Below are 14,085 nucleotides of genomic sequence, written 5' to 3'. Positions count from 1 at the left end.
TTTTTATATGCTTTATATGCAATTTGCCAGTATTTTATTAAGAATTTTTGCATCTATATTCATCAGGGATATTGGTCTGAAACTTTTCCTTCCTTGATGTGTCTTTGCCTGGTTTTGATATCAGGGTGACACTAGCTTCATAGAATGCATTTGGAAGGGTTCCCTCCTTTTCTATTTCATGGAATAATTTGAAGAGAATTGGTGTTAGTTCTACTTTGGAGGTCTGGTAGAACTCAGTTGAGAATTAATCTGGTCCTGGGCCTTTCTTTCTTGGTAAGCATTTAATGGCATTTTCAATTTCATTGCTTGAAATTGATCTAATAAAATTTTCTATGTCCTTCTGCTTTGATTTGGGTAGATTATATGACTAGAAATTTGTCAACGTCTTCAAGATTTTCTATTTTATTACAGTATAAATTTTCAAACTAGGTTCTGAATATCATCTGTATTTCAGTAGTGTGTTGTGATATTTCTTTTTTCATCACAAATTTGAGTAATTTGACTTTTTCTCTTTGTTAGCTTGGTTAAGGGTTTATCAATCTTATTGATCTTTTCAAAGAAGCAACTTTTTCTTTGTTGATTTTTTGGACTTTTTTTTCAATTTCATTTATTTCATCTCTGATTTTAAATATTTCCTGTTTTCTATTGCTTTTGGTGTTGATTTGTTCTTCTTTTTCTAGGGATTTGAGACATAATGTTAGGTTATTTGTTGACTTTCTATTCTCTTAATGAATGAGCTTAATGCAATGAACTTTTTTCTTAGCACTGCCTTCACAGTGTCCCAGAGATTTTGATAAGTTCTATCACTATTCTCACTTACCTCTAAGTATTTTTTTTATTTCACATCTGATTTCTTCTGATATCCATTCATCATCCAATAGCATATTATTCAGTCTCCAGGTGTTAGAGTAGCTTCCTTCTATTTTTTTTAATTGATTTCTAATTTCATTCCATTATGATCTGATAGGTTCAAGGTATTATCTTTATTTTTTTGTATTTGCTAAGAGTTGATTCATGGTCTAAGATATGTTCTATTTTAGAGAAGGATCCATGTGTAGTATATTCAGTTCTTGTTGGATGAAGTATTCTATATATGTTTGTTAAGTGTAAATTATTAATTATATTTTTTATTTCTATAACTTCTTCATTATTTTACATATGGAGTATCTATCTAGTGGTGAGAGAAGTGTGTTAAAGTCATCCAGTATTATTGTGTTGTGGTCTATTTGCTTCTTGAAATTGAGAAGGGTTTGTTTGATGTACATAGATGCTTCATTGTTTGAGGTATAAATATTTACAATTGTTCTCTCTTGTTGATGTACAATTCCCTTAATCAGTATGAAGTGTCCTTCTTTGTCCCTTCTGATTAACTTTGGCTTGAAGTCTACTTTATCTGATATGAGGATAGAAACCTGAGTGTTTACAAGATCCATGTGACTGATTACTTTTCCCATCCTTTTACCTTCAGTCTGTGGATATCTTTGCCTATAAGGTAAGTCTCTTAGTGACAGCACTTTGTTGGGTCTTGGATTTTAACGTAATCTGCCAGTCTATGTCTTTTGATTGGTGAGTTTAGGCTATTTATATTCAATGTTATTATTGATATATGATTTTTATTCCCTGTCATTTTGATTTATTTCTAGTTTTTAATTTGAATTAGTTTCTCCATTGATTCACTGTTCTTTTAGTGTAGTTCCTGTCATTGCTGGTTTTCACTTTTATTTTTCACTTCTTCATGAAATATCTTATTGAGTATGTTTTGTAGTACAGGCTTTCTAGTTGTGAATTCTTTTAACTTGTTTATCATGGAGCCTCTTAAAAATGTGGGTTCCTTTAATTCCCTATCCCTCCACTATGTTCATAAGGGACAGTTCTGACTGGTGCTTTCAACCCAGTTTTGGCAGCAGCTCTGCCACTGGGGTCTTCCTTATTTTATTATATCCAAACTCTTGACTCCCTGTTCTGCTTTGAATGTCTAGTTTTAAATTTCAGTAAAGTATCTCCACCTTTTTTTGTTCACCCACCTTGTAGAGAAGCTGCCTGTGTGCTTTCTTTTTTCACACCACAGAGCAGCCAGGAAACTAACCTCTTCTATTCTGCCATCTTGAAAAGCTCCTCAAATGTGTTTATAATATCTGTGTTAAAGTCCTTTTTTGCTGATTGCAACATTTGTGTCTTCTCAGGGTTGATATCTACTGGCAATTTTACCTTTGAGTATAGGTCACATTTTTTGTTTCTTTGTTTACTTAAGGCCTTTTGGTTTGTTATTGAACATCATTAGTCTGGATTCTGTTGTGTTGATTGAAAAATTACATTTTGTATTTGAAGGAAAATTCAAATTTTACCCATTTTAGTTTCCTATAAGTGTAGTTTTCCCTCTAGTTTTCACTGTCTTTCAATATATTTTTTGCTTTCATTTTTCATTTGTTCTTTGTAGATATACATGACAGTAGAGTACATTGTCAAATATTTATACAAATATGGAATACATCTTATTCTAATTGGGATCCCAGTCTTGTGGTTATACATGGTCTATATATCACTGTTATTTGTAATTTAAAGGCATTGTTCCATTGCCTCCCTGTTTCTGCCTTTTCAAATATCTAGTGATTTTTAACTTTTATTATATGCTACATATTTTATATTACAAAACTATAGAGGTTCAAATTAATATGTTCTGCCAATGACAGTTTTCTCTTTCCATCTGTTAGGTGGGCCTGATAAGGCATAATCTCATTAATCTATTCACAGATTGAGCTAGAATGAGGTTATATTGCCACTTTAGTTTCACTTCACCTCTAGGTCTATACTGTTTCTCAGGTATATTCCTCTAAGAATACGTAGGCTCCATTCAAAAGATTGGAATATTTGGACTGCACCCCAAAAACTTTGGTCTTCATCCTTTTGTTTCTATTCTCAACATATGGTGCTTCAAAATTTGGCAAATACCTTGAAGAAGAACCCAGCCATTCCTCCAGTGAAGCTTTGTTTTCTAAATATCGGGAAATTACAGGAGATTTCAGTCCATCTTATAGAGAATTTCCAGTCTCCTCTATAGTTCCCAGACTCACAAAATGTGCCAAGATGGAAACCCAGCTCACATTTAGGTCTCAAATTTATTAATTAATTGTGACTCCAGTCCTCAATAATTATCTAAAGCATTGCTTGTTTTCACTTTCCCCTAGCAAAGTCCTTCTGCTAGGCTAAACCCAATCTTCAACTTGTACTATGTACCAGTAAATGTCCCCAGGGAAGAAAATGGCTGGCAAAGGCCTACTTATCTTAGTAGGACTCATCATGCCTCTTCAAATTTTAGGTCCCTTTTTTCTTTCTAAATCTCTTCAATATCTTTTAAAATATATTTTTCATTGTATCTGGTTTTCTAAAATTGTAGAATTAGAAATGTGTTCTGCCATGGTTTACTACATCCTGCTTGGTGTTGGCAGTTCCTATAACCAATCACTTTCAATATAGAAAACGCTACTTAAAAAAGCATGCTAGATTCTGTATGATCCAGGTCTTCCCTGCCTCTTTAGTCTTATCTAACCACCATATTTCCCTCCAGCCCAGATAGGACTTCTAATGTAATGCTAGATGCTATAACAAATATGCCCCCAAATATTTATTTAAATTTTTAATTTTTGGTGCTAGGAATTGAATCAAGGATCTTGCCCACGTCAAATACATGCTATACTCGCAGCTCCTTGCTCCAGATGCATTGGCTTTTATTCAGTTCCAGTATTGTGATGATACCAGTACAGAGCCTGTTCACCTGTTATTCCAACTACTGGACTACATTTATCTCCCCTCTTTGCATGGCTAACTACATTCAATTTTATCTCCCAGCTCAATTGTTACTTCCTAGGATTCCTCTCTCAACTTCTCTGATTGATCAAAGGCTCAATTATGTATACTCACATTATGCATCTGTCCTCCATAGACATATCAGAATTGCAAGTTTATGTTTATTTGGGTAATTATGTAATTAAAATAAGGGGTCATGTACCATATGACATTTTGTTCACCATTTGTCTCTAGCCCTCAGGCCATGGCCTGACATATAGTACATATTCAATAAATGTTTATTAAATTAATAAATATTGTTGGTGGAAAATATAGCATTGGAGTCTTCCAGTAGTACCCAGTTAGTATGTTCTAAATGAACACTGATTTCTGGGTTGTAGACAATGGATAGGTTGATACAGGGATAAGAGTTATTAATCAATGGTTCTGTACAACAAAACAACAAAATAAAGTGCTAGACACAGCCATTAGTTCATGGAGATAGTAAATGTTGCTGCCAAAATAGGTTTCAATGGCTGATATAATCGTAGTGGTGGCTGATGTTGAGAATATTTTCTTAAGAGTGTCCATACCTATCTCTGGGGTGGCATTGTAGCTACTGTGGAAAATGGCAAGTTGAAATCATTTCTGATATTATGATGTTCCAGGAACTTTTTTTTATACTGGGGTTTTAACCCAAGGGCTCTTTACCACTAAGCTACATCCCCAGCCATTTTCATGTTTTTATTTAGAGACAGGGTCTTGCTAAGTTGCTTAGGGCCTTGCTAAGTTGCTGAGGCTGGCCTCAAACTTGAGAAACTCCTGCCTCAGCCTCCTGAGCCTCTGGGATTACATGTGTGAGCTACCATGCCTGGCTGCCAGGAACATTTTTAATGGTATGAAGTAATCTTAAAGATAATCTACGTTCATGTTTGAATCAGGAGGAGGTATCTGTGTTGTATGCTTAAAGGTTTTATGTTATATATAAGGCTAACATAATCCTTGGAGACAGAACACATTCAACCTTTGAACATTTGATGGTGGTCTTATTTGATGGTAGGTATTATGGAAGTGGTAAATTACATGTCTACCCAACAAATGTTTATCTTGCTCAAATAAGTATTCCAAATATTCTCTGCATCTTGGAGTTGTCCAGAGGGATATGATTGCATGGAGATATCTACCTGTTTCCTACAAGGAATTTTCCCTAATGGTTATAGGTGAGGACAGATGATTGTAAAGATGTGGCAAGGATATCAACCTGAAATTTTCCAAATTTGAAAGAATAGTATAATGCTAAATACTGTAACAAATATACCCCCAAATATTTAATTTTCTTTTAGTGCAGGGAATTAAACCCAGGTCCTGGTGCATGCTAAGCACATGCTCTACCACTGAGCTATATTCCCAACCAAAGTGAAAACAGCAGAAGTTTAATTCTCACTCAAATAATAATGCAAAATGGTATTGTTGGTTTATAGGAGACTATCCTCCAATATTGTGATTCAAGAACTGAGTCTATGACCATCTTAGGGCCTTGCTAACATCTGCATTTAGCCATCGAAGTGGGAATATAATGTGGAAGGGAATGTATTTGCTGCTTAAAAGCCTTAGCCAGAAATGTCACATATCACTTCCTCTTACATTCCATTGCTTAGAATTCAGTTATATGGCTATACTTAGCTCCAAGAGAGGCTGGTAAATAGGGATTGGCTCTTTACCCAACAAGAAAGGGAAGCAGATATATTTTGAGTAGCTAGCAGTCTCTGACTTAACTAATTTGTACTCTTTCTTCTGATAGAGGTCTAAAGCCCAGTAGTTTTGGCTGCTTTGTTCATAAGAGAATGAAATCATAGAAGAAGATACCTAATTTTTAATGTGCGGGCTGAGTTTCCATGTCTGCCTTAAGTAATTTAGGTTTTAGTGGACTAACAGAATTGTCATGGGTGTCAGACTTTTCTGATTAGTAGGCAGTTTTGGTGGTCATTAACTGCCATTCCCAGCAGGGATAATTTAACTTTGACTTGGGTCATCTTGTTGGAAAAACAAACTCATGTTTTAAGTTCCAAGGTGCACTCCATCTCAGTAAATGGCCCACCATCCTCTCATTGCTCGAAATAGAATAATCCTTGATTTCATTATTTCCTTTACTACCCACACCAATAAGTAAAGTAATTTAGAACTCTTAAATCTATCTGCTTCTTTCACACTACTACTATTCTAAGTCTGTGTGTGCATGCACACATGCCTGATTATATACACACACACACACACACACATGCATATATATGTATATATATTTATTCACAGTTGTCCCTCAGGGTCTATGGGGGATGATTCCAGGACACCCCATCAGATAACAAAATCCATGGATGTTCAAATTCCTTACATGAAGGGGGCTATATTTCATACAACCTATGCACATCCTCCCATATATTTTAAACTATCTCAAAATTATTTATAATACCTAATGAAATGTTAATACTATGTAAATAGTAGTTACACTTTACTATTTAGATAATAATGACAATAAAATATCTGTACATATTCAGTATATTTTGGATCTATGCTTGGTTGAATATGCAGATGCAGAACCCATGAATACAGAGTCAACTCTATATATGTATGTGTGTGTATGTAAACATATTTGCATGATAAGTTCCTGTAATAAATAATTTCTTAATTTTACTTACTTATTTATATATGATGCTGAGATAAAAATTTCTTAATGGTCAAATTCACTAGATACTTTTCTTCACATTACCTGGCCTCTCTGGTATTGATCACACTTTCCTGAAATTCTTTCTGGCATTTATCTCACTTTCCTGAAACTTGTCCCGTATTGTTAATGATGTTGTTGTAAATAGGCTCTTCTCCACTTCTTTGGTCTCTCTTCTTAGTCTTTATGTAAGCTGTTTTTCATTTTTCTATCATTTAAATATTGATACATTTAGTTTTTCTATTTTTTTCTAAAAGATTTCCTTGGATAACTTCATCCATTCCCCTTTATTTAACCTATCATTTATATTCTTACAATTCCTAAGTCTGTTTATCCAGATCAGACCTCTTTTGTGACCTCCAAACCCTGAATATACAACTGTCTGAAATAGTTCTATCTTTTTTTTTTTTTTTGTGGTACTGGGGAATCGAACTCAGGGCCTTGTGCTTACGAGGCAAGCACTCTACCAGCTGAGCTATCTCCCCAGCCCAATAGTTCTATCTTGATATTCCATAGGTTCCTTATTTTCAATATGTCCTTAACAGAATATATAGCCTTCCACACCATCAAATTTGCTTTTCTATCTGTCTTAGGTTGGAATGTCTAAAAGTTGAGTCTAAGATGGAAGCTCTTGTTCGAATTACTTATTGAGAGAATACTCTCAAACAAAAAGAGTAAGGGAAGCAGGATATAGCAGAGATAAAAGTTAAGCAAGTATTTAATCTCAGCTGGAGACTAAAGACAGTATGATCTCATGGGAAAATGCTGGAGCACACGTTATATCATGAGCCCCACCTTGAGACTAGAGAACTAGATATTTGTATCATCCCCAACCAATCATTGCCTGAGATCTGAGTGGACTTAGACTCCAAAGTAAGGTGACCTGCCTTTGGTTTAGGCTTTCAGATAGTTTTTCTAAGAATAGGGTAACTGGATTATCAACCAACACTGATAGCAGCTGGGGGACGCACAGTAAAAGGGATATGGGTGGTGCACCATACATCCACTACTGCACTATCCCTGAACCTCTTGTACTGATGTATAGCACTGCCATCTACCCAGGAATTCAAGTAGAAATCTGAATATGATTATGGAGTTATTTTCTCTTTCTCATATGTCTTTTTAAATTTATTTTTATTTTCACAGACTGCATTTTGATTCATTCTACACAAATGGGTACAACTTTTCATTTCTATGGTTGTACACGATGTAGATTCACACCATTTGTGGCATTTGCAGGTAAATGGATAGAATTGAAGAATATCATGCTAAGTGAAATAAACCAATCCCAAAAAACCAAAGACCAAACGTTTTCTCTGATAAGTAGATGATGATACATAACTGGAGTGGGGGGTTAAGAGAATACTCATATGTCTTTTAATAGAAATAGTAATAGATAACAATCACTAAGTTCCTATAATATAAATTTCAAATTTAATACCATAGTTCTCAAAGTCCCTTGGGATGTGATTCTTATCCATTTCTGAAGCTTGTTATTTCATATTCTCTCTTCTTCACTCTCTTGTGGGCATCCTAGACCTGTTGCAGTTTCTTCAACACATGTCACTCTCAGCCTCTCTGTCAATTAACCCTCACATGGTCAATTCTTTCTTGTCCTTCAGTCTAGTCTAGATACTACCTCCTCAGGGAAGGTTTCTCTGACCTCCTAGACTGAATTAGATATTTAACATCTAAACTCTCTCAGCATCCTATGTCCTCTTCTTTCAGAACACATTTCACGGTGAAATACAATTGTCATATTATTTGCCTGTCACTCCTCATTGAATGCCAGCTTTTTCAAGACAGTGATTGCATTTTGTTTATTTCTGTATGTCTAGCATGTTGTTCTCTGTGTTGGACATGGTGGGCACACACTAAAAGCTTTTTACATTAGTGGAAAAAAGAGTGAATATGGAGAGAAAATGTAGCCAGAATTCTAGAGGATTTTTCTGATACAAATTCTATAATGTCTAACCTTATGTTTATGTAGGGAAATTATTTTTACAGGTGCTGAGTAGGTAAGTATTCATAGAAAGACAACCAATATACTTTTTACTTCATTACTCCTCTTTTGTCTTCCATGAGTTCCATTTCAGAGACTCCCAAAGCAATCATGATGAGAGCCTCAGCTCCAGTATTTACTTATAAGTATGCTGAATGTAATTCCAGTCTGAAATTTTCCTCTTTGGTTATTGCATTCATTTTTCTATTACTGCTGTTAACAAGTTAACATAAACTTAGTGGTTAAAAACAGCAATTGTAATGGTTAATTTGAATTGTCAACTTGACTGAATTAAGAGATGTCTCTGGGTGTGTCCATAAGGGCATGTCTAGGAATGATTGGAATGTGAGATAGTGAACCAAAGTGGATCCCTTCCCTAAGTGTGCACAGCAACACCCAATAGGGTAGAATAAAAGCTGGAAGAACAAGGAAGCAGATGCAGATGCAAGCTCGGCTCTTCTTGAGCTTGTTCTTGATCGCTGCTTCTTGCTGCTTCTCTTGTGTGAGGACATTGGACTCTCATTTCTTCACTCTTCCAAAGCAGCTCTGCCAATGATTCTCCAGATAGTTTCCAGAAACCTCGGTCTCAGACTAGAGTAGCACTGTTGATCCCTCTAGTTCTGTCTCTTGGACTTCTGCCTCTTGAACTTCATAGCTGTTGGTTCTTCCAGCTCTCCAGCTGCAGACGGCCATTGTGGACTATCCAGCTGTTGGTCATGTAAGCCAATCCAATAAACCCCCTTTTATAATTATACTTCCTATTGATTCTGTTCCTCTAGAGAACCCTGACTAATACACCAATGTGTTATCTCACAGGTGTGTAGATCAGAATTTTAGCCAGACTCAGCTGGGTGTTCTGCTCAGCATCTTACAAGTTTGAAATTAAGGGATCAATTACACTGGGTTCTTATCTGGATGCTTGAGGGGGAAACCCATTTCCAGGATTGTTCAGTTTGTCAGCAGATTTTAGTTCAGTAGAACTGTGAAACTGAGGTCCCCCTTTCCTCAATGGCCATCAGTTAAAGCCTGTTCCCAGCTTGTTGAGGCTGCACAAATTCCTTTGCTCATAGCCTCCTTCCTCCATCTTGAAGTCAATGGTGGCAGGCCTCCTACTAGGTTGAATCTCTCTGGCTCCTTTGTTCTTTCTCTTCTCCTTTTAAGGGCTCATGTGATTAGATTAGGACAATTCTGTTAATCTCCTTTATGCCCAGATGGCTTAACACAATCAGAGAATAGTGCTAGGGCTTAGAGTTCATGGGGGTGAAAATTCTGCCTACCATAACCACCAACCAGAATGATGAAGAGAATGTTACGTGCTCATAACTCTGGTCTCCAAATGAGACAAGACAGCTGTGACTGTTCTCTTTCCCTCCTCTTTCTCAATGAAAGACCTGCATCATGAGAACATTAACCCTTTGTTGGGATTCTTCTATGATTCAGGAATGTTTGCCATTATTATCAAATTCTGTTCCCGAAGGAGCTAAGAAGACATACTGACAAATGGGGATGTGAAACTTAATGGATGTTTAAACCATCACTCCTGTTGGATCTCATCAAGGTTAATGAAAAGACATGAAATCTTGAATTTCCCCTATAGATTAAAACTTTAAAGTTTTGAGGTGCTTTATTTTCCTCAGATCATTGTGATCATTTCACTTTTTTACCTTCCTTCCCCTGTTTTCACAGTCCTCTTGTTTATATTTGTTTCAACATACTGATGCAGCCAGTATTTACCTGCCCCACTCCTTAATTTGAGGACTGACATTTTTTAACTCCCTATTTGTCATCAAGCACTCTTCTGTCTTAAACAATCCTTTTTTTTAATACCACTTCACTTTTCTCTGTGGATGTGGGAAAGTGCTCATTCTCAGAATCTTTCGTGCTACTTAGCCTCACCTCCTAGCTTTTACCTTCCAAAAGGTGGCTGAGTCTAGGTGATCAGTCTTTGCTTACCATAGGTGTGGACTGGGAACTCAGTACCACTGGAAAGCCAAAAACTATTGATTCTATAAGCCAGTACCTCAATTCTCTGTTCCAAGGACTACTGACAACCAAGGAGGTACATGGAAGTTTCTACGGATGGACTTCTTTGGAACACATGAACTCCATGAAATGATAGGCAAAATTTGTGTATGTGAATTATTAGGGGTTGATATGAGTAATCGATTACTTATCAAGCATTCTGCATACTGAGTCTTGATTTCTGTATCATGACCTAAACCTTTTCAAGCGGACTTCAATGGGAAATACATTACCTCAATTCCATTCTCTTTAAGATAGGGTGATTATTCTTCTTTTACAGAGGCTAAGAATAACTAAATGAGCTACACTTTGTTATGTAGTGTCTGGCACACATAGTAGGTACTAAATAAATATTTATCAGCTAACTGTGAAATGGCAGAACTGATAATAGGATCCAAATCTCCTGTTTCCTATTCTAATATTTTTTTCACTTACTCTGTAAGCAAAGCCCAGTGGATTAAGGGTGGGGCCTTTAAATGACAGCCCTCTCAGTCCTGTGATGAATGAAACCCAAGCTTTAGGAAACCTTGGGGAAATCTTTCCCATTATGGACTCTACTTGGAAGTACTGGAGAGTGCAGAGATTTTTTAGAGCACTAGATGTGAAGCATCCAAATACAAATGGGTGTTAGGCTGCAAAACAGAGCCAGATACCTAAAAGTACTCTTAGCATAAATGGTTATGAAATGTGTGCACTAGAATATGGATGTATTTATATGTATAATGGTTAAGCCCATCTGATAGTGTCCTGATAGATCATATTTGAATGTCATGAAAAGGCCGCCATGGAAGAACAGAGATCAGTGATATTCAGCTTTCATTTTCTTTTTTTATTGTCTATTTTTAATTGCAAAAATGACATATTAAACTAACACAAAATCAAAAGGCATAAGTATATATGAGACAATACTGACATTTACCCAACCATTTTTCTTCATAGCCCCCACCCCCAAACTTAACGATTGTTAACAATTTAGTGAATGGACCTGTGATTCATTTTACCTATGTTTATATACATCACAGTTGATGTTTTGTTTGTTTTTTAATATGTGTGCTGTCACTTAGTTCTGCAACTTACTATTTTTCGCTTATATTATGGCGTAGAGTACTGTCAGTACATACAGATATACCTTATTCTTTTTCAACACTGCAGAATATTCAAGGATATGACATAAATGTAGCCCATCCCTTAGTGATAATTAGTGTATTTCTAATTATATGCTATTATAAAAAATCTGGAATGAGCATTCTCCTATCTGTCCCTTTGTGCATATATGCAAACATTTCTCTGGAGAAGTAGAATCTGTGGAGTACAGGGTTCGTATGTTTAAAATTTTATAGTTATTGCTAAATTGCCCACCCAAAAAGCTGTACCAGTTTTCACTCTTGCCAATAATGGATGTGGCTTACATTAGACCTGTTGGAGAAAATCAGAATTACCAAATTCCTGGCAATTATGTTTCCATCCTGTTTCTGAAATGTCAATAAATCTCCAAGTAACACATAATTCTCCATATACACATGATGTAATTCTTCATCAAAGCCTACCATTTTAGAGCTAGAAGGGTCCTAAACACCTTGTCAAGGGTTTGTTTTGCCTGCATATAAGAGAACAAGCTGAATTCTGGATCATAATAGCTCATGCCATTAAGGATATCAGAAAGTGCCTCTAAAAGCACAAAATAGTTAAATAAGTTACTAAACAAATTCTGTTGTATCATTTGCAGGGCATGAAGTACTTACACCACAGAGAGTTTGTTCATGGGAAGCTAAAGTCTCGGAACTGTGTGGTAGATGGGCGTTTTGTACTAAAATTGATAGATTATGACTTAAATGACATTTTAGAAATGCAGAGACTTTCTGAAGAGGAACCTTCTGCAGAAGGTAAGCAATGAACTGTGCCCTTCTGTTGCACACAAAGTAACTCCAAAGCTCAAATGAAAATATGCACTGAATTAAAGCTTCAGGCTCATTTCAACTCCTCACTTTTGTTGAAAATCCAGCCTCATTTCCAAACCAAAGGACTTGAATAAAGTCTGCATGCTGTAACCTCAGCCCAGCCTAGCCTTCCAAACAAAGCCAGTGCAATAATGTTCAGTTCCCGCTGTGGCAGGATTAGGCTGTATTGTTCAGAGACCCCAGCAGTCCCTGGAGAATCTTGCTGAATGTTAGGCACACAGTAGGTGCTCAATAAATACTTGTCAGATTGAATGGAGGGTAATTTGGAAGATGGACCCCTACAAAGTACATTCTAGAATGGGATGTCACTAGAATATACCAGTACTCTCCGTCAGAGGAAGAAACAAGGAGGGGCCCCAGCAAATAAATGTTTCATGGGTTATGTGGATGGCTTCAGATACAACTATGGCTTAGTAAGTAGGCATGTCTGTGGTCCATTTTGTGTTTTGTCTTCTGTCCACTGCACCAGTGGTAGCACTAAGCAATGTCTGTAGGGGTCACAACAGATCAAAGAAATAGGAGAAATCTAAGATGTGGAGGTAAGAAGGGGGGAGGAAACAAACTGATAAAAAAGGAGAAAGAAAGAAAGGGAGAAAAAGAGAAAATGAAAAATTGTAAATACATATAGGAAACTTGGACATTGAAAGTTTTAACTATATTGTGAGGTGAAGAAGAGAGGTAATGACCCAGAAATGCAGAGAAACAGACAACCCAAGAAGACAGAAGGAGAGATGCAAAATTACAACATACAACCTTATTCTTAAGATGTTCTTTGGCATTATAATTTTGTTTTATTGTATTTATTAGTGCATTATAGTTACACATAATATTTGGGTTCATTTTGACATATTCGTAAATGCATATAACATAGTTTTCTTCATTTGAATCCCCAGTACTACCTCTTTCCCTCCCTTCTTTCCTGATCGATTTCCTTACTTTACTGTATTGGTCTTAGGAACCAAGGGGGAGGGAAGAAAGGAGGAAAGGGAAAGAACTGGGCAATAAAGTTGACCGAATTATACTGGTGCATGTATGAATATACCACAATGCATTCCCATTTTATTTATAACTATAATGCATCAATTAAAATCAATAAATAAATGGCATTATAAAATTTAGAACTGCTGACTTTACTTCACAGGAGAAAGAATAAAAGATGCAGAGGGAGACACATGCACAAATAGAGACGAACAGTCCAGTTCTCGGTGGAATCATCTTTGCACTTCACAAGTCTTCAGGAAGTTATGTAGTCCAACTATCTCATTTCACAGATGAGATAATTGAGACTTGTGATTTGCCCAGATCATGCATGTACTTAGCAGCAATTCTAGACCTCCCATTCAGGTTTTCTGAATCCTGGGTCCTATACCCAGTCAAATGAAAACTTTAATTTCCTCATTCTTCTGCCCATTCATGCTTTGGAAGTGTCAATGCTTCTGATAATCACAGTGAAAAGCATGTGATATTGCCACTCTCTGTTTCTCTCTGTGGACATGTTGACTTGGTTGGTAGCAAGTTCTTAACTTTCTGTCAAAGTTTGTCCATCTACAAAAGGTAAAACATAACTCTTACCTTTCCAGAGTTCCATTTAATCTACAGAC

General features: G+C 36.2%; 1 protein-coding gene across 1 annotated transcript in view; it reads left to right on the top strand.

Annotated features, from left to right (window-relative positions):
* Nucleotides 1-14,085, top strand: part of Gucy2f (guanylate cyclase 2F, retinal) — a 96,589-nt gene that overhangs the window by 57,280 nt on the left and 25,224 nt on the right. The window contains 3 exon segments of the mRNA XM_053743334.1: nucleotides 9,884-10,019; nucleotides 10,022-10,062; nucleotides 12,253-12,409. Coding sequence (XP_053599309.1) covers nucleotides 9,884-10,019; nucleotides 10,022-10,062; nucleotides 12,253-12,409 — 334 coding nt within the window.

Source organism: Sciurus carolinensis, chromosome X (genome assembly GCF_902686445.1).
Source record: "Sciurus carolinensis chromosome X, mSciCar1.2, whole genome shotgun sequence".
Taxonomy (NCBI): Eukaryota; Metazoa; Chordata; class Mammalia; order Rodentia; family Sciuridae; genus Sciurus; species Sciurus carolinensis.
Note: the sequence above shows the minus strand (reverse complement) of the source record. Positions and strands in the feature narration are given on the sequence as shown.